Genomic DNA, 24726 nt, shown 5'->3' on the forward strand with positions numbered 1-24726 from the left:
AAAAAATATTCTAAGTGTCTTTTAGGCAGTATTTGATTTGTGTTCAATTAATATTTGCACATTTAATACATGGAAATATAGTACATCAAATATCTGATATCGTCGCATTTTACACATTTAAATGTCCTAAGCAAAAAAAGGGTAAGAAAAAAAAGAAACTGGCAGGTCACATTACTAATACATGTGTGGGTGAGTGTCCAAAGGGCAGGAGAGACTGTTGTCATGAATAAACATGTAAATATTGCATGTAATCTATTACACTCAACAGACAGTTTAACGCTTCAATGCAGTTTTGCTTTTTCTTCTTCAGCCCCGACTCAAAACCCCAAGCATGATTAAAAGTCACAAGTGAATTCCAAATATGCACACTGTCACACAGTAAAAAGCTGATGACACATTAGATAATGTGCTGCACTTCTAACTAAATCAAATGTATGGCTGAGATAAAACCAGAATTTCACTGTAAATATTTCATATGGTCACACGTCATACATTTCAACAACAATCTTCACTAGAAATGTTTCACACCTAATTTGCACCACAAAGACTTGTTTTACTTCCAGATAACTGTGCATGAATTGACTCCTGTTTTGTTTAAGCAGCATTAAAAGGGTAGAATGACTGACAGGTAATCTGCATAACTGATCTTTCTACTTTCTTTTTATTTTAGTTAGTAAAAGCATTTGTTTCCTTCTGTGTAATCTGATCAGCTTTGTCCAACTGGACGCACTCAAATGCACAAACAAGATCAAGAATTTTTGTGCCGTGCGTCCTGGTTATTTTCAGCTTGATGCCTCACCTCCAACTACAAATGTTTTTTTGTTTTTTTTTTCTGTTTCTATTCTTCCCCAGCATGCAAAACAACAAAGTACTTCAATAAGCGCGAGTGGGTACTTTCACAATCTCATTTTCCTTGCCACAACATAAAAAAAAAAAAAAAAAAAAAAAAAAAAAAAAAAAAAAAAAAAACAGAACTTGCATTTTATGCAACAATAAAGCACTTTTGCTCAATTTAAATATGTTCCATTAACATTTTTTTATATTATTTATCTCAATATTTATTTATTTAGATGCACTTTAATAGAATTATTTTTTTACATTTTTTATTATTTTTTTAATGAATTAAGTATTGCAGGTGGTACCTTATTGTTGCGTCTCGTCACAGCTAGCATAAATCAACTGATCCTGTATCTTGTCATAAAAAATGCAAACTTTAAAAGACTGTAAACTAAGACATGATGCGACTCCTAGACCAGGTATACACAAACAACAAAGATTCACTTATACCCCTCCTACTTTTCCAAAGAAAGGGTACCTTGTAACAAGACTTAACAAGCATTTCTGTGTATCTGTGTAATCTTTTAATACAGCTGCCTCCATCATTAGAAATTATGTTGGTAATGTCAGTGATCTGTAGTGTGACCAGGAACTTTTAATAACTGGACCATGAAACAATAATCATACATGCATGACATTTATTGTTTGATCTTTGTAAAGAATTGTTAAACTCTTAGGTGCTAATTAATACCCAGTGGCAACCACCGAAAATTGTCCGGTCAGAACAATTAAGTTATGTCAGTTGGAGGAGTTAGAAGCACACACCATGCACGCACAGACCACTCTTTCAGAATTTGAACAGTTTACTTGAGTGTGGTTTCGTTGATGCACGCACACATGCGATTACTCGAGCATGGCGGATGAAATTACGTTATTATCACAGTTAGGCCCAACGATCTCACGCTTATTATAATAACAGCGCTTACACCTTTTCTAAACTGCGCCAGCATCTGGGTCTCTAACACGGTCTGGGTCCTAACTATAGGTCATTAACAAACTGCCAGACTAATAATCACACACCGAATAAAACTACTACACAAATAATTTCATGAACAGTCAAAACTGTCCCTCAATTTTGTACAATCTTTATGTTTTTTAAAGGTCTGGACACGCCCTGGTATGTCAAATAGACAACATCATTCTGTTTACACCATTTAGTCATCGACTTGTTCAAATGTTCATACACTCCTTTTGCCAATCAAATTCTTGTGACTAAGTGGTGCAACGGTCATGTCATGTTTCTTAATCTGCCGTGTCATTTGCGGTTTAAAATTGATTTAATGGACCTTGGAGAAAACATTTAGCAAAATAGGAAGTAGACCTGTTCTTTTCTCATAAGAAAAGACAAACATGTAACTGATTGCCACCAGCCACAACCTCTGTTTCAGGGATGTCATGCACCTGTTTTTGAATGTCACAGTATAATTTTTACTTATGTTTAATTAAGTTTAACAGCCAGTGATCACAATGCACTTTGCTGAATGGAAAAGAGCAGGGCATTTTCCATCACATCTCAAAGTCATGAGAGTTTCAAGTGACAGAAGCATGAGCAAATGATGATGGAGTGAACTATAGCATAAGATCTACGGAAAATATTTAAACACATTAAGTGTTTATTTATACTTTCAGCATTTTAGACAGATTTTTTTCCCTCTACTTATCAAGTAAGTTCTGTAGGGGAAAGTGTCTGTCAAAAATAATACATTCCAACTGCTGTTAATTTAGCAGCAACTTCCTTAGCTGATATTGCAATCTGTATCAATTGAGTAATACAGAGTAAGGAAGTTGAACTCAGTCAACTTTGATTTGGCATGAGAGGTGCTGATCTCCTCAGTTTTAATGTACATGATGCTTCTAGTCAGAGCAATAAATTTGGACTTACATTCATCGGTTTGTATCATTTAAATATCTTTTTCAACATGCATTCCTGTTTAAACATTCTTCTTTCATGGTTCAGATGGATGGGTGTTATCCTGCAAACAAGCTCTGTCAATACTATAGAATTTATTTCAGTTACACCTGAAACCAGAGATTGAATTCAAACTGAAAAAACACCACCTCAACTCTGTGTTTGAATAAATATGAGTAACCATAGGTGTGTGTAAGATCATTGTTTTTGACTGCTGGTTGTATAATCACTTTCATATTTAATGCATTGTTGCATACGTTATATAATTAGACTATACACAAGTTGTTGCTATACACAATATTGATATCAGGCCAAATAAGGTTGTAGCATCATATCTCTTTAAATTTTTACAGAAAATTACAATAACTGATCTTTCATTGTTGCTTCAACACTTATTGACATGTAACAAGAATTTTTATTGGTCTGAGTTTAAAGCGAGCAGGGCAGAGTGTTACATGAAGCTCGTCAGAGAAATTGTGAGGTAATTGAGCCTGACATAGAAAATTCCATTAAATCACTAAGGGTACTAAAGCAATTATAAGTAAGCTTACCAACAAAGCAAAAGTCTATGAACAATGTTTTGACATGCTCTTTCAAATAAAATAAAAATAAAAAAAAGTTTAATTTATAAATGTTGTGAAAAAGGTCATTTTAGGTAGAAATGGCTGGTTAAGCTAAAATGGGCCACAGTTTTCAGCTAAAATGGGCTGCATACGCACACGCACACTTTTAGACAGAAATTGAGGGTGAAAATAGGTTTATAGGCCTAGATATGTATCCATACAAAATCTTAAGTCTTTTAAAAAAAAATTGCATTGACGACAGTATGGCAGGAAGACAAGCAAAGAAAGGAAATAGAGAGATGAGACGAGAAAGAAAGGAAGATGTCAGTAAAATGGTCTGCATACATACACTTTTACACAGAAATTGAGGGTGAAAATAGGTTTGCCTACTGTAGATATGTATCCATACAAAATCTTAAAAGTCTTTAAAAAAAATACAAGCATACACACATACATGCACACAAAAGACACCAATGCACAGAAACACACACCTATACAACATGATAAGTTCATTTTTAATTGCATTGTTTAATTAAATATTCATTCAACTTTCTATTTAATGAAATACATTTATGGTGTTGCTATGGCACACTAAAGACAATAGTGTCAATTTACTGTAAAAAAAAAAAAAAAAAATTATATTGGCCCATTTTACCTGAATGTTGTGCCGTGGCTCAAGAAGGTACCTGCTGATTCTCTAACTCTCATAATTTTAAAACTTTTATACTTTTTCTCATTTAAAAAATATAAATATATTTAAGAGACCCATGCTATTTTATAAGAATATCATTAGATCTCATGCATAGCTTATTTGATGGTATTATAAGTAATTTACCAAAACGTGTCCCATTTTAGATGACTTGAATGAATAATATCAATGAATTATTAGGCCTATTTTTGTCGGAAAAAATCTCTTAAGAAATTCAATTGACATCATAGGTTGTTGATTGACCTTCAGTTCAGAGATTCAACTAGTAGCCTATGCTTTCACGTTTTTGGTAAATTAGCGCGAACTGCAGGTCAAAGGATGTTATAACAGGAACATGTATGTAGGAAGGTTTTGGTTGTGTAAACAACATAACACTTAGGCCTACATTGCACAGTATCGCTTTAGCGGTTCTAGTGTTGTAGGCCTATGTGAACCGTCTGCAGCAATGAGTGTTTCAATATGCATTGAACTAAATACATGACCTCATTACGTTGCATGTTTGATTCTTACATTTTATATAAATGTCTTGCTATCTGATTTAATATTATGTCACCAATTCAATATGTTTGATTAAAACTTAAAAAAAAAAAAGGATATTTTTAAATAAAGTGGTTACCTCTTCAAGTGTGCATGCTTAAAAAAGATTGTTCGATAGTGTGGCGCCATCTGCTGACCAATAAATATCATTACTTTTTGTGGAACAGGAAGCACAAGTAGCAGTACAGGTGCAGTCCTATTGCTTGAATAATTAGGCCTATTTCTGTTCAAATATGGCTACAACACTCTTGTTTTAGAAAGTCCACATTTGTGTAACTATAGTAGACAAAAGAAACAAAATGTTTTGATAGTTGTTCAAAAGATTAAAACAAAAGACAGATTTTACAAAAATTACTGTAGCATATAGTAGTACTGAGGGACATTAGTTGAATAGTCAAGGTCACCTTTATTTAGGAGCACATTTCTAATAGCCCTACCTAATGTATCCCAAAGTTCTGTACAAGGAAAGTAACACCAACAAAATAACTAAATATACTGAGGGAACTAAAAATAATATGGGACAGTTTCTGTAAAACAATTTAGCTGATACAATTTTTTCTTTACTTTTGTTAACTTTAAGGTGCAGCTATAATATTTCAGTTTGATACAGTTTATATCATGTGTTATTTGCAAGGTATCAGTAAACTTTTTGAGATCATGAACTCCAGACAAATTTAAAAAGTAAACCATCCCTGATTTATCAAAAATGATCCTGTATCTTAATTAAAAACATATGCCTATGTTCTCTAAACACTTTGAATGTACTTTAATGTGTCTGATTTTAAAGATTATATTCTGCGTCTACACTTCGCTCTTCTTGTCCTTTTTCACTTCATAGACTGAACGTCTTGCCTCGCCTTCCTTTCTATTCTTTCTTTCCTTTCTTTCATCTCTGACTTCATTTTCCTAATTGCTGTTTTCTAAATAAATACATAAATAACTAAAAGTAGATTATTAATGTTAGCTATAAAATAACGAATGCCAATTTAAATAACAAATTTGAGCATAATTGCTGAAGGATAATGGTCACCCACACCTGATTGCCACTTGCCCACTTTATTTAACACATTCAGCCAAAGTGGGCCAGGCCCAGCAATATTCTTCTTTGCATTTTATTACCTGTTAACTGTATGTCCTTATACATAACAAATGAAAATCTTATGTCAAAGGGTTTCCTATCTGTACTCCTTTGATGCCATATTGCATCAACCAAAACTATTTTAGCATTTAGAGAAATAGTGTTCCTTTAAATAAAAAGCATTGTTATGCTCTGAAGGTGGAAACCCACTGAGCACAGTACAATCAAGCTTAAACCTGAATTCACCCTATAAACTATAACAAGTCAAATTAGTCAGCTGCGTTTCATCACCTTATAGAGAACTGTTTATATTGACAACATTTATTTAAATCATGGGTGCGCGCATCCGCTGAGTTAGAGCGCGCCTACGATACAAAAGCACTCGGTAGGTGTCTCACTAGCTTTGACACAGCTAGAGCATCTGTTCACGAGAGAGCAAGATTTGGCTGTGTACTAACTAGAGGGCAGGTTCTTCTACGTGTGTCGACTCAGCGCGTCGTAATAAACTTTTACTAAATTCATTCGCGTGCTTCAGCAGTGATCCTCTGAAGTTTTGCCATGGCGAAAAAGAGTTTTTCCACCAAGAAATCTTTGCGGAATTTGTTTTCTAAAAGTGAAGCAAATCTCAAAGAGTCTGTGGATAAAGAAGACAGCGGAAAAGGAATTCTCAAATCATTTAAATGGAAGTCAAAGAAATCGGAGAGTTCAGAAGAGAGTCTGAAGACTGCAAGGTAAAAACCATTTCATTATGTTTGCTGAATGATCCATGCTTATTTTTTGACCATATCTCTTTCAGACAGTCTAAACCCAATATCTGTCATCTGTTTAGGTTTAAACAATACAGAACGTACAAACCACAAGCCTATTAAAATGAACTCTGTTCCAGATAAGGGTTAGTCCACGGCTGTAATATGTCCCAGACGCAGATGTAAAGGGACCCAAATAAGACCATGTACCGGGGCACTTGTCGCTTTGCGTTCAAATAAAATAAATTAATAAAATAAATAATGAGAGCAATGTACATGTTTGTTACAGTGATTTTACTTTTTATTTGTAACCTATATTTAGGCTATCTCAGTGTTCTCAATGATTTATTCTGTAGGTAGCCTAGGTAAGGTATTTAAAAACCAGCTATGTACAAAAGTAGCCGACAGTTAGTTTCCTCTAATTTGATTGCCCATGTAGCTTTCAGAGAGTAATGATAAAGCGAAATAAATTTTATATTCTTTTCTTTTCTGTTCTGACGCAATTTGTATATTTAGTATTTATTTTTTTATTAATTATTATTATTATTATTATAGCCTATTTTGTATTTAGGGCCTAAATTATTTAAATGTTATTATTTCATATTATTATTATTACCCTATTATTATTCATTTGGTAAGTTTTACTGCATGTATTACTCCGCTCAGAAAGGGATGGCAGTGCAAAGTCAGTAGAATGTGCTTTTATTTTGAAAGGCCAGATCGACTGGATAAATACTGGTGTAGTTTGGCCTGCAGTAAGCGTTTTTGACAATTAGGATCGCTTTGAAAGCTCCAAGGGATTTTCTCTAACTTGTATGTGGGAGAGGGAAATGGAAAACACAGAAATTTAAAAATTTAAAAACATTTAAAGCGGAGCGATTTCGGAACGCTTTCACTCTGAATCGGAGTCAGTTGCTCCGCTCCACTCAGATATTGTTATCCAGACTGACTCAATGGTTGCTTTACGAGTGATTTGTTTATGGAACTATTTTCGATTGCGGAGAAGAAATAAACGAATGTCTAGTTATTGCTCAAAATATAAGTTTATCACTAATAATTGCTTGTTTAAATAGCTACAATGTAAAAGCAATGATTTGATATTGTGTTTTGGGCTCCATACTCATGGCTGTGATTAGGCCTTCCTGCAATGTTACTTGGCCTATGGCTTTGCGCTTGTGGGCGATTATATATCCGTGCTGATTGCTAGGCCAGATTATGATGTGAAAGCAGATGTATTTGTTCAGGAACAGGTAGTACATCAATTTAAATATTTAGGATTATTTTTGGATTCTCAACTTTAAAAAACATGTGAAGAAAGTGGTAAATATAGCGAAATTTAGTTTGGCTAATTTCAGATTTATTAGAAATAGTTTGACTAACGAAGCAGCAGTTTTATTCATTAATTCAATGATTATTTCCCATATCCCATATTGCATGACTACCTGGACTCAAACAGGTCTTTTCTTAAACCAATAGAAAGTATTTATAAACAAACTCTTAAGGTCTTGGATAAAAAAATAAAAAAAAAACCTTTTCATCATTGTAGCATATTAACTAAGTTTTCTATTTTGAGTTGGGAACATTTGATTCAATTTGCTGATTTGGTACTTATTTTTAAGATCTTAAATGGTTTTGCGCCACCTGTTTTTAAGGATTACATACATCAGATAACAGGAAGATATACACGTGCCGGTATTAGTGGTTATTGTAATGTGCCATTAAGAAGAACTACCTTTGGTCAATTATCTTTTGCTTTTAGAGGAACACATGAGTGGAATAGACTCCCAGTGGAGCTGAAAGAATTAAAACATTTAACAGGACACTCTGGTCTCTCGAAAAAGCTGAAAATATGGCTATTGACCCATCAAAATTGTGATCATTTATAGTGATTTATGGATATGGTATGGTAGTCTGTCATTTTGTTTTAATATTCTTGGTTTATTTTCTTTTCAGTCTCAAATTTTCTTGTTCTTAATTTGGTGTATTAATATTTTGTTTATATTTTCTTTCTGTCCTTAACATCAACCTGCCAAAAGGGACTACGGATGAAAATTAGCCAGTGTTGGCTAAATCTGGTGCATTTTACATATTGTTTGTGTTATTAATGTGCATTGTCCCTGGTTAAATAAATTAAATGAAAATGAAATTATATAAAAAACCAGTAACACTCCAGTGCTTGTGATATTGCTTAATTGAAAAGATAGATTACATGAGTATCTGTAGCTCACACTGCATGGGTGATGAAGATTGATTTAATAGAACACCGCAAAGTTTATACAAATTGTTCAGGACTATTTACTGTAGGCTAAATAAAAATATTCAGTAAGCTTCTTGAGCCACAAAAGATAAACATCCTGCAAATATCAATTATAATAATAACTTTTTTTCAAGTAGGTTAATAAGAAATAATTGACCCATATTGTTCCAAATAGGCTAACTACCATAAGAACACACTGAATATCTTGCAAAAAAACATTAAAGGGATAGTTCACCCCAAAATTAAAATTCTGCCATTTAATTACCCTCATCTCGTTCCAAACCCGTAAGTAGTAACATATATATATAACATCTTAACAATCCTTGTTGATCCTTGTCTTTTAATCATATAAAGGTGTTTATCCTTGAATTGTGCTCTGCAAAAAAATGCTTTCCTACTTGTGTTTTCAAACTCAAAAACCTTAGTTAAAACTATAGTCTAAATATATCTAAAAATTCTTAAAATCAAGAAGCATTTTCTAGACAAGTAAAAATTGTCATCTTGTTTTCAGAAAAATAAATAAGCCAAAATTAATTGAGTTTTTCCTTAAAACAAGCAAAATAATCTGCAAATGGGGTAAGAAAAATAATCTTATTTAAAACCGAAAAAAAGATTATTTTCATTTTTGACTTATTTTTTTCTGAAAAAAAAAAAATATATATATATTTAAGAGTTATTAGATATTTGGACTGGAAACAAGACAAGACAAAAAAAAAAAAAAAAAAAAAAAAAAAAAGTAAGAAAAGCATTTTTTGCAGTGTGTAACATTTTCTCCTTATAAAGCAGTTTGTCACCTTTTTCCCTCCTGACGAGTTTGCACCCCTGTTTTATGTTAATGAGTTTTTAAAGGCAGACTTGAGTTAATTAATTTGCAGTGTTATAACTTTCTCTCATTTGTTCAGTTCACTTATTTGTTTGATAGTAATGACTGAAATTAATATAATAAGTTATAATGTCAATGGTTTAAATGGCCCCCATAAACGTACAAGTTTTTTTACAACTACTGCGACAAAAAAAAGGTTGACATTGCTTTGATCCAGAAAGCTCATTTGTGGAAAGATGATGTTCATGGATGCAATAATAAATATTACGAGGCAGTCTCTTTTGCTGCGACTGACAATTAAACTAAAGGCGTTTTGATAACTGTTTGAAGAAATGTAAATATTTCCATTTTAGACAGAAATGGTGATAATGCTGACAGAATTGCCAGTACATCCCTTGTGTGTGGCGGACTTTGGCGTTAGTCTTGGCTGAGTTTGAATATGCTCTTCAGCTTCACCTACTAGTCAGCTGGTGAATGTGCTCAGAAAGAGGTCAATGGTAGCAGTAGTGTTGCTTTATGGTCCCTTTCAGTCATATAAGTGTAACTCATAATCATGTAATGATTATAATTGTTCCATATTTCAAGGGTGGTAAAACGTTGGTAATTTACAGGCTGTGGAGTTGACAAATCTACAAATTATGCAGCCAATCGTGGTGACACTTATCCCAGATATTTGTTTGGGCTGAATGTAGGTTAATGTGTGATTTGAGTTTAATCATGTAAAATGATCGATCACTTTAATTGCTATCCAAAAGGGCCCAATACTGTGTGAAGAGCATGTTTGTTTGGATGTTCGGATTTGCACATTCGCACAGCTTAGCCTTCAATTAAAACCCTCAACAACCAGCTTTTGTTCTTAAATATTGTAGGTTATTTGTACGGCCAAAAAGCTCCTCCCTCAGGTGAGCAACCTGCTGTAAACTTATAAAAATAACCTGACACGTGACTGTTGTTCAGAACCTGTCTGTTGTAACAGACAGGATCTGTCCTCTGTTTGTTACGCACAATACGTTGTGATGCTTTATTCAAACACTGTTCGCCGTGTGTCTCCATTCCCAAATAAACCATGACACAAAGGCAAACAAACTGTGTACTCACAGTGAGGTCATGTGACGGCAGTAGATTTAAAATCCTCAATCCTGTTGCCAGTGTAGACAGACTCAACGTAGTTTATAATTGTCTTAGATAGTAGAATAACAATGTGTAGTCTGTGCTATATGGGTCAACAGAAAGTGTTTGTAAGTTGAGAATCCAGCTGCAGATATTGCTCACAGCCAGAAAGAAACTTCTGAGTAGCCTTTACACTTAGCTGAAGTTAAGTTTTAGTTATTTAGATAAAATGGTATAGAAGTTTAATATCAGTTATCTATGGAAGCCTGTTTCTGTATAAGCCATGTTTTTATATCACAATTCTGAGTTTTTTTTCAGAAGCCTTTTTTTTCTCAGAATTGTGTGATACAAACTCACAATTCTGATTTTAGAATTGTGAGATTTAAACTTGCAATTTTGAGAACATAGTTTTTTTCCCCCATCAAAAATTGGACTTTAATAACTCGCAATTGCGAGTTTATATCTCACAATTTGGAGAAAAAAAAAAGAAAAAAAAAAGAGAATTGCGAGATATAAACTCGGAATTGCGAGAAAAAAGTCAAAATTAAGACTTTTAATCTCGTAAATTCAGACTTTATTTTTCGCAGTTTTGTATCTCACAATTCTGAGAAATGTTGATGAAATTAAAATTCTGAGAAAAGAGTCAGAATTGTAAGATGTAAACACGCAATTGTGAGAAAAAGTCAGAATTGTGAGAAAGTCGCAATTACCTTTTAATTTTGTTTTTTATTCAGTGGCGGAAACGGGCTTGCATAGTTATCAGCAGTGTTGGGGAAAGTTACTTTTAAAAGTAATACATTACAATATTGCGTTACTCCCTAAAAAAGTAACTAATTACGTTACTTTATGGAAACTTTTTATGGAAAGTAATGTGTTACGTTACTTTTGCGTTACTTTTTAAATATGAGCAGGGCTTGATTGTTTTTAATATAAGAAATTCTATTCATAGCAAATGTAAAAGCCCTTTCACACCAAAAAGTGTAATGAATAAACCTCAGGCTGAAGGAAAAGTAAATTCACGTCTGTACAGTAGAATGCAGGAGAAGATGGTTCAACACTCTTCAGGAATAAAAAAAATAAAAAAAACTATGAAGCACAATTGTTAGTTTATCTAAAGTCATTTTTGCTTATTAGTATGATTGAACTGGATCAAAGGTCAGCAGCAAAGAGATTGGTTAATAAAATGGGATTAGATACATGTGTTATTTAACATTTAATTATTGCAGTTTGCGTCATATTCTGAGTTTGCATTTCCCCGTTTAACTCATTTTGATGAATAATAAATCTGTTTTTTTTTGCACAATCACATTTAGTCTAGAACTACAGTAACATCATGTTCACACAGCACACACAACGCCTCTGTACTGCCAATTTCTCCCAATATGGGGACAGGAGACTTGTCAGTCAGTGTATAGGAAAACAAAGTAACTGGTGTTACTTTTTTGAAAAAGTAACTCAGATATTTTCTTGTAAATTAAAAAGTAATGCGTTACTTTACTAGTTACTTGAAAAAAGTAACATGATAACATAACCCACGTTACTTGTAATGCGTTACTCCCAAAACTGGTTATCAGCCATAACATGAAAATAATTAAATAAAAACTGCTGTAAAGATTATTTATTTAGATTTTATTCATTTTATAGCTAAATTACCTGTCTAGTTTCCTGTGCTCTGTAAAATAAATGTAAGGTCCAGGAATCCATTTCTTGCCTCGCTATTTTAAGAAAATGAATATAACTCTGCATGACATCAATGCATTTTTTTCTCTTGAGTTAGTTTTCTGTGCTACCAGCAAATTATATGGTTATACCTACAGGAACTGGCCACACTGCATGCTTACTCTCTTCCATCACACAGAGCGAAACTCATACATTTGGCTATTCCCTCTGGGGAGAAGCTTGATAAAAAAAATTTGAGATATGTGAGTGAAAGTTTCAGCTTGTTTTCACCTGAGACTGTTGGCATGACAGTGATACCTTTTAAAGAGTCACAATATTTTTACAGTTACAGGTTAAACAAAATCACTTCAATGATTATGCTCAGGTTCAATTTTAAATGTTTTTGAACAAACACATTTGCAGTGTGATGTGCCTGGGGGTTTTAAGGGTGGGTTTGGAATGTGAAGCAGAATATTTAGCAAAAGACCCTGCAATCTTTGCAATCAAAAACTCCCGTCTGATTGCTCTCACGCGCTGTTTAGGTTCCTAGATAGTTAATACATGTATGTGCATACAATTGAAAAATGTTGAAGTAGTAGAATCAGTCTGACATCTACATGCTTCCATCACATAACTAAAAGCATAAGTTACTTCAATTCATCAGTCATTCAAGTTGCTCAAGTAACAGTCGCTCTTTGTTTAAAATAGGTTTATGTGAATGACAACGACATGATTCACTTTCAAAAAATGTGATTGCTTCCTTCATGATGGGGACTTTTGGATGCACTTGTTCCACCTTAATATTTCTTGTTTAATGCTGGCCAAATTAGAGCTGAGATATTATAAGAATGTGTAATGGCACAAAATTAAACCACTGTGTTCATTAAGAAGGTGAATCAGAGCCATGATGCACTGATGCCTGAATTCCTGCCTGGATGGCTGTATTCACCCTTGATTTGCACCCACTTAAGTTATTTTAGGTGGTGCTGTACAGTGGGTGTGTTTGTGTTAGTAAGTGCATGTGTTTTAGTATGTGTTGTCTGTCCACATCTTGTTCTCTGAGAGTATGCAGCAGGTTTCCGGTGATGGTATATTTTTGAAGAAAATGAATAACCTGTATTTGGATGAGCTGTCTGTCTTAGGAAAGATAGATCATTTAATGTTGTGCATTCTTGTTGTTTTGGCTGACTGACTTGAGCGTTGGCGCCACACATTAAACTTGAGGCCACTTTTTTATTTGCCGTCTTTGCTCTTTGTGTATTTATCTGAACTTTAAACCGAATCCTCAATCTCCAGATCTCTAACTGAATGTCATCTTCCACAGAACACAGTCTGGGACATTGGGAGCTGGCGACAGTGAAACTCAGCATGATGAGAAGTGGATTAAACGCAAGTCATCTCTGTTTGGCACTGTCCTCAGGTCAAAGGTCAGAGAGCACCACACTTGTACTTCAGTTGGTTTTAAACCAACATGTCTATGACTATGCAATACATATGATAAAAATATAGTAAACATTTATCTTGGAATTTTAGAGTTAATTTGTCCACCACTTTCAGTATTGAAAAAAATAGGTACATATAACACTAATATTTAAACAGAGCTTGAAAATATAGGTAATTAGCACAGGCGATAGGGTCCAGTGTGCAAAATAATAATAATACGAAACAGTACATCCTCAATCTATGAACAAGGAGTCAAGGTTTGACTGGTTAGCGTGGCCACATTGCCACCTGCTGGTAAATGTCAAAACTATGCCATCTTTCTCAATTGATGCTTAACACAGTTGTTTTGTAGAACCAAGTTTAGCACAGAATAATGAATAAAATGAAAAAGAGAATATAAACAAAAAAACATACATGCTTTTAAGTGCACCCTGATCCCAAATGTCAGTTATTCTTGTTTCGTAATTGTTAATTGCTATAGTCCATCTCATATGTTTATATCCATATTTTACTTTTTTTTTTTTTTTAAATGAATAAATAAACAGTTATTTATTGATGATGATGTAATGAAGGAATGATTTAATCTCTCTTGTCATGCTTATGTTCAGTAGTCCAGAAATAATATGCATACCTTTTTTTTGCACGAGAGACATGCACAGACGTGATGAGGAACACGGATGATTAAGGCAAATTGTGCTAAATGTCATTTTATGAGCACTGAGTTGTGTGGAAAACAAGGAGGGGGCCTCTTTTTTCTGTAAGCCTTTAAGGCCATAAAGGCTAGTATACTCCTAAACACTGATCAGACCAAACTATTTTATAAAATATTCTTATTTTACAGTAAGATTAATATTCTTATATTATTATGTAATCTGTTCAGTATTGTTTTAGTTAATTGTATTTGTTTTTAACTTTTTTTTTTATTATTGTCATGCATCCTAAGGTTTTAAAATATTTGTAATAAGATGGAGCTGTTAATGTATAAAGTGGGCCATCTGTAATCTGGCTTACCATTTAAAAGTACTTTTTAAAAACAGTATGAATTTTATGTATATCATTTTTTCAAGTTGTTGAGTTTTGGAGTCTAGGTTCTTTTTTTCTTTCCAGGAACTGGTCACTGAGATTTTGTTTGCACACCATTTCTTTTTGGATTTTAACTCAACCAGCAGGTGGAGCTATTTGCATGATGTTACGAACCCCTTTGAAAAGTCTAGGGGTGAAAGGGGTGTAACAAAAAAAAACAGTGGGTAGAGGCTGAGAAAACTGCCATTTCCAAGTCCTAGGGCTGGTACACAAGAAAGCTCAGCAACACCAGTTTAAGCAAATAAACAGCGGTATTTTATTTAACAGAATGTGGAAAATACTTAAAAGGCTTCAGGGGAAAAGGCCAAAACAAACAAATGGTTCGTCTGACTAGCGTTTTAAGAAATAACTTACCTATCAAAAGAAAAAAATAAAACACAGAGATACTTCCCTGACTTCCTCTCTAACTCAAAACACAGGAGAGAGAGAGAAAAAAAGTAACTTCTAAAATAAGTGGCATCCACCTCCCTACAAAAATGTTCCACTTAAGCAATTACAAAAAAAAAGCTGAAACACTCTGCTACTTACACTTTTAACAACTTTACCTTAACACTACAGGTAAAGCAATCAACAAACACTTAGTTATACAACAACAGCTTAAATCACAACACTGGGGCTGGAAGATGGTAGCTGTAAGGACAGAACACCTCAGCCTCTCTCTCTAGACCGCAGCTCAGCAGGCTCATTTATACTCCAGCTAACGAGCTCAAAACAGGAGTCAGGTGGCACTCATTAGCCTGTCAAGCAGAGAGAGCAAGAGGAGTAGGGTGCTTTCAGACCTGTAGATCGTTTGCTTTATTCCGAAACAGGGATTAATTTGTTACATTGTTGCATTTTCTTCTTGGTTCGGTTCGCTTTCACGCGGCAACATTGCAAAGCGTACGAAACTGTGTTTATGCAAGTCACACGTGAGTAAAGCTGCCCTCTTATTGGTCAGAGAATCAAGATGGATTGACAAGTTTGCTCCGCTTATTGCGGCTTTATAGCTGTCCTGGCAAACGCAAAACGAATGTAGCCGTCATTCCTCTCTAATATATCTTTCTATATATAATGATATTTTCACTATATTATATTATATAAATCAGCGTTACTCACCTATCAAAAAGAAACAACACAACCTCGGTGTCCAATTCGAGCCCTTCCTGCTCCTTGAGTTTCTCTCCACCGCTGGAAAGCTGCTACGATCTATACACGGGTCCTACCTCTTGCCTGATCATAACCCTTCTTTTTAATGTTATGTTTCTATGATATTTTCCTCTTTTTTTATCTGCCATCTCTCTCTATTTATAGTCGATCTGCTAATATACGTCCTGACTCCTGTGCACTCAAATAGAGCGCTCTCTTCGCTCTATCAGTACAAGACACACCCCCATTACTGCTGATTGGCTACACGTGTTTTGGGACTCGGTCAGACACTGCGGTCAAAAGCGTTTTTCAAAAATGGCTTAGCTCTTAGGGATGGACCCTCTGGGAGGGTCATGTCCGCCCCCCGTCCCTAGTGCCATCTGCGCGCCTGATGTTGTCACGTGACTGCATTTTGGTTCGTTTCAGCTGGTTCGGACCAGAGCAAACAGTGTAGTGTGAAAATGAACCAAAACGGCTAAAAATAGCTACAATGTGTAATTTTTTGCCTTTGGTCCGGACCAAATGAACCGAACTACAGATGTGACAGTCTACACACACAAGAAACACAATTGTTAATTAAATCATACAAAACTGAATAACTTATGTCCCTATGGACGTAACAATGTGTATGTACATGCAAGAGTGAGTGTAAACAATCCACAATGGCTTCACAATAAAGTGTTCACAGTGCTGACAGTTTAAGCTTTTGGCAGTTCTTCAGAAATTTCTATGAGAAAAAAGTTTCTTCTTCCACGTCAAGTTCCTTTAGGTTGCTTTTGAAATCATACCATAAACATAACGTCATTACTTTTACATTGTTGTTTCATGCAGTGTCTGTTGGTTTATGATATTTTTTATGACACAGATAAGCATAAATCCTCAATAAAAAAAGCAGATAGCATTGATTAGCGATGTTGAAAGCTCATTAGTGTAATTCCAGCAGGTTAAAAGTTATGGGTCAATATCACCATAGAGTGCCTTTCAACCCTCACAATACTCAAAAAGTTTGGTTTTAATTTCTCATTCGCTTTGTCATATCATAAATAGTAGACACTCAAGTACTATAGAAACATATTAGCTGAGCTCCCACACATTTTTATTTTTTAGATAATTATTAATTATTATAATTATTATTCAAAGCATAAACCATAAGATATGTCCACCCTGTCATGGAGATATATATTACTGTTAAATATGTTTTCATTGCTAAATTAAGATGCAAATTATATTTTCATAAAGATATGATGTCTCTTTCCTAAACAGGGTTATTAAAACAATTATATAATAATAAATAAGATTTAAAAATTCATTGATTTTAGTTGTTAGCAATATTAACTACAAATGAATGCTATGTCCACCCTGTCATGTTTATGGCCATTCTATCAAGTCTAAGTGGACGGCAGGGTGGACATTTTGGAACAACGAAAGGGTGCACATTTTGAGCTTCAATTAGCATATTAGCTTACAAACTGTGACTAGCTAAATATTTAGTCTGGTTGTTGAAGAGAATTTGTTATATTTCAACTTACATATTTTGAAAATACTGTATTCGAATATTAACATATTTTATGCCGACAGGGTGGACATGTTAAGCTTTGGCAAAGCAAGTGAGCAAACTCATAAGAAGAAAATTTGTCAATTGAAAAGTCACCAACTTGCTCACCTCAGCGGTTGAAATTCCCGTCACTGAAGAAACAAAAATCTGTCACTAAAGGGGATGGCCTTTTCTTAAAGGGGCTGACAGGGTGGACAACCATTCAAGGGACATGGACAAACTCTTCTTTTTTATTAAATAAAAATATAGTTCTTATTACCAAATGATCAATACACTCAAATTGAGTAACTTCTTATTTAACAAAATATTAATAGGAGAATTTCTTTTTAATTTTATGATTTGACATTTGTTCTACAATCATTTAAATTTAATGAGCAGTGCATGGGACATAGCAAAATAACATGCATCCTCTTACACTAAACTAAAAAATAAACTACAAAATGTATCTAAAGAGCCAAGTAATGCTTTTGTTTTGAATATAAAAACTTAGCTTAATATAACACACCCTTTCATAGTCATTTTTACGTTAAGTTATCATGGCAAATTAGTTATTTATGTACAGGACACCAAAAGGCATCCTACAGTGATATTGACCCAAATGGTAACAGGTGTGCTTCATAGGTCATTTATTTGGCTTTACAGGTAATTAAGGCTTGTTTTCAGATGTTTTACATTAGATTCAGTATCACTAAAATGTGTCATGTTTGTCATCAAAGATACTCAAATGTTCAGTTTACATCTCAAAAAATTAGAATATCACGAAAAAAGGTCAATATTTTTTGTCACTCATTTTAGAAAGTGAAACCCATATATTATATAGATTCATTGCACAGAGTGAAATATTTCAAGCCTTTATTTCTTGAAATTTTGATGATTATGGCTTACAGATAATGAAAACCCAAAATTTAGTGTCTCAGAAAATTAGAATATTACATAAGATCAATAAAAAAAGGATATTTTAAACAGAAATGTCAGGCTTCTGAAAAGTATATCATTTCTATGCACTCAATACCTGGTTGGGCCTCCTTTTGAATGAATTACTGCAATAGCGGCGTGGCATGGAGGCAATCAGCCTGTGGCACTGCTCAGGTGTAATGGAAGCCCAGGTTGCTTTGATAGCGACCTTCAAGTCATCTGCATTGTTGGGTCTGGTGTCTCTCATCTTCCTCTTAACAATAGATTCGGGGTTCAGGTCAGGCAAGTTTGCTGGCCAATCAAGCGCAGTAACACTATGGTCATTGAACCAGCTTTTGGTACCTTTGGCAGTGTGGGCAGGTGCCAAGTCCTGCTGGAAAATGAAATCAGCATCTCCATAAAGCTTGACAGCAGAAGGAAGCATGAAGTACTCTAAAATTTCCTGGTAGATGGCTGCGTTGACTGTGGACTTCAGAAAACACAGTGGACCAACACCAGCAGATGACATGGCAGCCCAAATCATTGTGTGCCTCTCCACTCTCCAATTCTGTGCCTCTCCACTCTTCCTCCAGACTCTGGGACCTTGATTTCCAAATGAAATGCTAAATTTACTTTCATCTGAAAAGAGGACTTTGGACCACTGAGCAACAGTCCAGTTCTTTTTCTCCACAGCCCAGGTAAGACGCTTCTGACGTCTCTGGTTCAGAAGTGGCTTGGTAGCCCTTTTCCTGAAGACGTCTGAGTGTGGCGACTCTTGATGCACTGACTCCAGCTTCAGTCCACTCCTGTGAAGCTCTCCCAAGTGTTTGAATCAGCTTTGCTTGACAGTATTCTCAAGCTTGCGGTCATCCCTGTTGCTTGTGCACCTTTTCCTACCCAAATTCTTCCTTCCAGTCAACTTTGCATTTAATATGCTTTGATACAGCACTCTGTAAACAGCCACACCTTTCAGTAATGACCCTCTGTGACTTACCCTCAATGTTCGTCTTCTGGATCATTGCCAAGTCAGCAGTCTTCCCCATTATTGTGGTTTCAAAGAAAAAGAGATACCCAGAATTTATACTGTCATAATACTAGTGAACAGTATCGATTGGTTGAGTTATATGACAGGTTGACTGATGGCCAGCAGATATGGTCATTTTGAACTGTACCACTTGCAGTTCAAGGAATACAAGGGCCTCCACCCAGATTGACAGACAATGACACATCTCTCTCTATCTCTCTTCATTTCATGCTCTAATTTTATCAGATGGAACACTAAATGCACTTTAGCAGCAGACTTATCATATTTCACCAGACAGCAGAACAACATTTAATTTCCCAAGGTGATATGAATTAGAGTGATAATGCAATAGATGCATAATGCATCTATTAATCTATCAATTATTTATTTAATTAATTACATTTTCTTCTTTGCTGTTCTTCGTCTTCTTGCTTGTTACGGTTCATATAAAAATGCCATTATTACATTTTAAAATTCCGTTTAATTTATGATTAACTTTGATGTTTAACAACAAATACATTGTGTTAAATGTGCGTTTTCATTGTGCTTCTATTCTGTTGTGTTTTGTGCTCTCGTTGTCATTAGAAAAAGTGGTTGAATCACATTCTGTAAATAAAACTAATATAGTAGGGTGTTTCATGAATACTTTAGTAACAAAAAGCCTATAAACTTTTTCCAATGAATCATTATCTCATTCCTCTTGTGCCTAACGATGTCATTAAAAAATGCAAATCAGACAGGTTACTATGACATGAAATGTTTCTTGAGTTAACTTGCAAGAACTTTACAATTAAGATTGTATAGGATAAGAAATAAATATTTGTATTTACATTTGTGACATATTTATATAAATGTCAACAATGCACTGATGCATATGAATGCATCTTTATATTATATTATTTTATTTTATGTAAATGTTCATCATCATTAATCTTTGTCTTCTTTCTTTCTTTTTCATTGTGTTCATTCTTCCCTTCACCTCTTTTCTTTTTTTACTTGCATTCTTTACTTTCTTTTTTGACTTTCTGTTCCTTTTATTTTTTTAGAAAGTGCAACACAGTTACTCAGAGACTGACCTTCGTAAAACCAAGGGCTTTGCTGTATCCCTATCCTGGAAGAAGAAGAAGAAGAAAATAGATGGAACCCAGGATCTTTCAAGCAATAGTGAAGTCCCAGGGGTCAAGGAACATATCAGTGAACAAGAAGAATTTGACAACCAGGTAGACACAGAACAAAACCAGGCTGGTTTTGCACCAGAACCCTCCAGTACTTCTGACCAATCCCAGTCCCAGGATGTCCTGAGTGATATGTCTAGGCCTAATAAGGAGGATGCAGGTTTTATGCCTTCAGATCTGGACAGTACATCAATACCATATATTGACTCTTCACTGTCTGATAGTGATGTTTACCAGACACCCCCAGATAGCCCATCTGCAAATATATCTGCTCAGTACTTCAGCTCTCAGCACTCCAACCCTGAGTCTAACATTACTGACTCATTCAGTCCTGTTCCTGATCTGGAAACTGCAGCAAGTACTGACAAATGCACAGTCCATAATTCAAACATAGATCTGAGATCAAGTGGTGTTTCTTTAAGGGATGGTTATACCTTCTCTGATTTTGAAACATCTAAATCAGGAATATCAGCAGATTTTGAGGTCAACACCATCACCAAAGACGTTACTACTAACAAAGATGAAATAGTTTTTCAAAAAGAATACATGGAGTGTAAAGAATCAGACGATGTAACCTCTGCCGTCCTCTCTATCCACCAGAGTTCCATTTCTTCCATCCCTAAGAGTTCCGTTGCTTCCATTCATAAAACTTCTGCATCTTGCATTCCACAGACATCCCAAAATTCCATCTCTTCTATCCCCCAAAGTTCCATCTCTTCCACCCCCCAAAGTTTTGGCTCTTCCATACCCCACAATTCCACCTCTGTCATTCTTGGTGGTTTCACTTCAAACAATACTGTGACCAGCTCAAACTCATATTCTGATGATACCCTTCCAGAACATTCCTACAATCTTCCACCTTACATTATATCTACTAAGGCAGAAGATTCTCAAACCAGCGCTGCAAATAACAGAAACATGTCTGCCAGCAATGGTGATGTAGTCTACACTGACCCTTCCAGTGCCGATAATGTTTCATCCATGCCAGATGTGATTGTGTCTAGCACTGTGTCCTCCTCCAGAATCACAGAGAAAAGTTTGAGTGCTGATACTGATAAAAAGCCAATTTTATCTCTCTCCAATACTGATGTTTCTGAAAGTGATTTAAGCTCAATACCTCAGAGTTTAACCACAATCACTGTACGTTCCACTTCTGATTCAAGTTTACTTGAAGAATCTCGCCCTCAGATTAATTGTGAGACAGCTTCAATGGAATCTTATGAAACCAACAATTATTCTTCCTCGACATATGTCACTGACTCAGAGAAACTTAGTCCTGCTGAACCTGTCCTTCTTGAGAATGAGTCAGATGTGACTTTAACTCAGTCAGCTTTGTCGAGCACCTACACCATCATTAAGCCAACTGTCACCTTTGACCTTTCAGGTCCCTCAGACCCCATCAGCCCTGACAGTGGTACCTCCAGCACTTTGACCCTTGAAGCCATACCTGCCTACATAATTAATCCTCCCTCTCACTTAGATGTATCAGACCAGCTATTCAACTCTCAAACCACAAAGACAGAGATAGACACACAACAGAAAACATTCAAAGAGTATGAAGATCTTGAGGAAGATGTTCAGGGGGCAGCTACTCAAGAAAGTCATGAGTTGATTGACCAGATTAAAACCACAGCAGTTCTGACTACTAGAAATGATCTTCAGAACAAATGTGGACCAGAAGTGGAGGAAGGAGGTCTATTAGATGATATTTATAATGAACATCATGACGTTACAATTGTTCAAGGCTATGTATCAGAGCAGATCACAGAAGACCAGGCTGAAACCACAGCAGAGAGTATAAACACTGGAAATGACCTTCACATGTCTGGAAAGGAGAAATATGGCAAAGAAGTAGAGGAACAAATTCAACTAGGTGATGATAAGTATGTAGTTCTATCGTATCAAGAAAAAGACACCGGATCAGAGCAAATCATGGATGTTTTATCACAACAGCAAATGTTACATAGCAAGGTTTCTGAAACATATGAGGTGGTTGAAGAGAAGAGAGATGAATTGCAAATGGTCCAAATCACAAGAGAAGCATCTGCAATGCAAGGTGCAATGGAAGCAGAGGTATGTGGAGGCACTGAAGCGTTGACAGGTCAAGCAGAGCAGCAGATTCACCATCTTGCTCCACTGAAACCGGCCCTACCAGTCAATCAAGAATGTGGTCCTGAAGAATGCACTTTGGCCCCTCCCTTCTCTGAGCCAGTGAAGGTATCGCTTGCAGATTCAAGAATGGAAACACACAGTCACCTGGAGATTTGTCTCCACCCCTTGGCCCCACAGCAGTCAAGTGGAGAGATAACAATACTGGAGTACACGGCAAGGTGCAAATACCAAACAAGCATTGATAACCACGCTGAGAGGGTGGAATACACCAGCGGTGAAGAAACTGAGGATATAGCCACATTTCTCCCAGGAACACAAGACAGTGAATGTCAAGAACACAACAGTGCACACACCACAGAGGAGACCTTCAGACACGCCAAAGACACAAGCCACAAACAGGGAGAGGTGACAGTGACAAAGGTAAAGTCAGCCAGAGATAATATCACTCACAGGAACTGGGTACAAATCAGCGAAAGTACACCAAACAACAGAAGGGAAAACGAAGATTCCGCAGAAGTTAACACTGCTCCTGATCAGCTACTTTCAAGAAGTTTAATACCAGGTGAAAGGTGAGATACAAATTATCTTGTTTTTAATCTATAGGCAATTAGTGTGTGTGTTGGTGTACTTTTTGTACATGTAGTAATAATGTAATAAAAATACATATATTTATTAGTATTTCTTTTAAACCATGTAAATACGAATGCATAAGTGTTTTTGTTTCGTTTTATGTTTTATTCTTAATAATTATATTTGTGTATTTATTTACAGTATGCATTATTTATGAAAAAATATATACACATATATATAAATAATTTAAATGACTATATAAATAATTTAAAAATGTTATATATTAGGGATGTGCATCTCCATAACAGGCCGATGCGATACGCATCTCGATGCAAAGCCAACGATACGATACATTGAAGATTACAATGCAGTACGATTCGATTTCGATTCGATTCAACACAATGCTTTTATTTCTTTGGTTCAGACAGACAGCAAATCATAAATTAACTAATGTGTCTTCTGACTTCTAACGCCTCAAGGCCTGCTTCATAAAACAAGTTTACCAAATAGGCCAGGCTTATTTCAGTTAGTCTGATTCACTCTCAAATGATTTGGTTCCATAAAGCAAATTTAACAAAGGTCAACCTCAGTCACTGTGGCTACTTATGCTGGAAAGCTAACCTGGGGCCTGTTCCATAAAACAAGTTTACCAAATAAGCCAGGCTTATTTCAGTAATTCTGACTTATTTTCACTTGATTTGGTTTCTGAAAGCAAAATTACCATAGCTCAAGCTCAGTCACTGTGGCAACTTATGCTGGCAAACTAACCTGGTCCGAAGCAGGCTAACTGTCAGGCTAAGCTGAGCTCCTCTAACTCTGACCAATAGGAACGCATCAATATTACCACTGACTCTCTCACATACAGTCAGTTGAATTTATTATCGGTCCAAAAATAAAAGTATACAGAAAATACACCTTAAATAATCAAATAAATAAAAAATAGGCTACAACCAACTGTATTTAATGTATTGGGCCCAAAATGTAGGCGAATGACATTTTAACATAGTTGCTACTTGTGCATGCAGTTGATCAGAAGTTTCTAGCCATGCAGCCTTTCTCTCTGAATTTATGACAGCTGTACCTTTTATGGTTATTAGAACATTAAAACATTATAATCTAAAATGGCTCTTTAAAGCATTAAAGCATAAAAACACAAAAGTTAAAATCACTGAACTAAAAATGTAAATAATAGAAATCAGAGTACATTTTAACTGATAAGAGGAACACAACTCATTTGAGCTAGTGATTAACAGTTGCTGCTATCATAAAAATACACTTATATGTAGGAAATTAAAATTCTATGTGTCACATTTAATGTCCAACAACAAATATTTTAGCAGAATGTATATTTTATTCAGAATTCTTGCGCTAGTATTCTATTCTGCTCTGTCTGTGTAGCGCGCATGCGCGCAGCAGCGCTCGTTCTCTCGCATAAGCCTCGCCCACTCCTGACAGCTAAATGGATATATTTGCATGGCTTTCTGACATTTACAGATGTAAAAAAATATACCTGTGAC

At 35.2% G+C, this 24726-nt stretch overlaps 1 protein-coding gene and 1 long non-coding RNA gene across 2 annotated transcripts in view; both read left to right on the forward strand.

Annotated features, from left to right (window-relative positions):
* The window catches only part of LOC306847517, a 779007-nt gene that overhangs the window by 668137 nt on the left and 86144 nt on the right, over positions 1–24726 (forward strand). The window lies entirely within an intron of this gene.
* The window catches only part of LOC306847007 (uncharacterized protein), a gene marked incomplete at its 5' end in the record, with an annotated part of 43289 nt that continues 24754 nt past the window's right edge, over positions 6192–24726 (forward strand). Inside the window, 3 exons of the mRNA XM_079380741.1 lie at positions 6192–6364; positions 13553–13655; positions 20399–23208. Coding sequence (XP_079236867.1) covers positions 6192–6364; positions 13553–13655; positions 20399–23208 — 3086 coding nt within the window. The remainder of the gene's footprint in view (positions 6365–13552; positions 13656–20398; positions 23209–24726) is intronic.

The sequence above is a fragment of the Barbus barbus genome (genome assembly GCF_936440315.1).
Source record: "Barbus barbus genome assembly, chromosome: 27".
Lineage (NCBI taxonomy): Eukaryota > Metazoa > Chordata > Actinopteri > Cypriniformes > Cyprinidae > Barbus > Barbus barbus.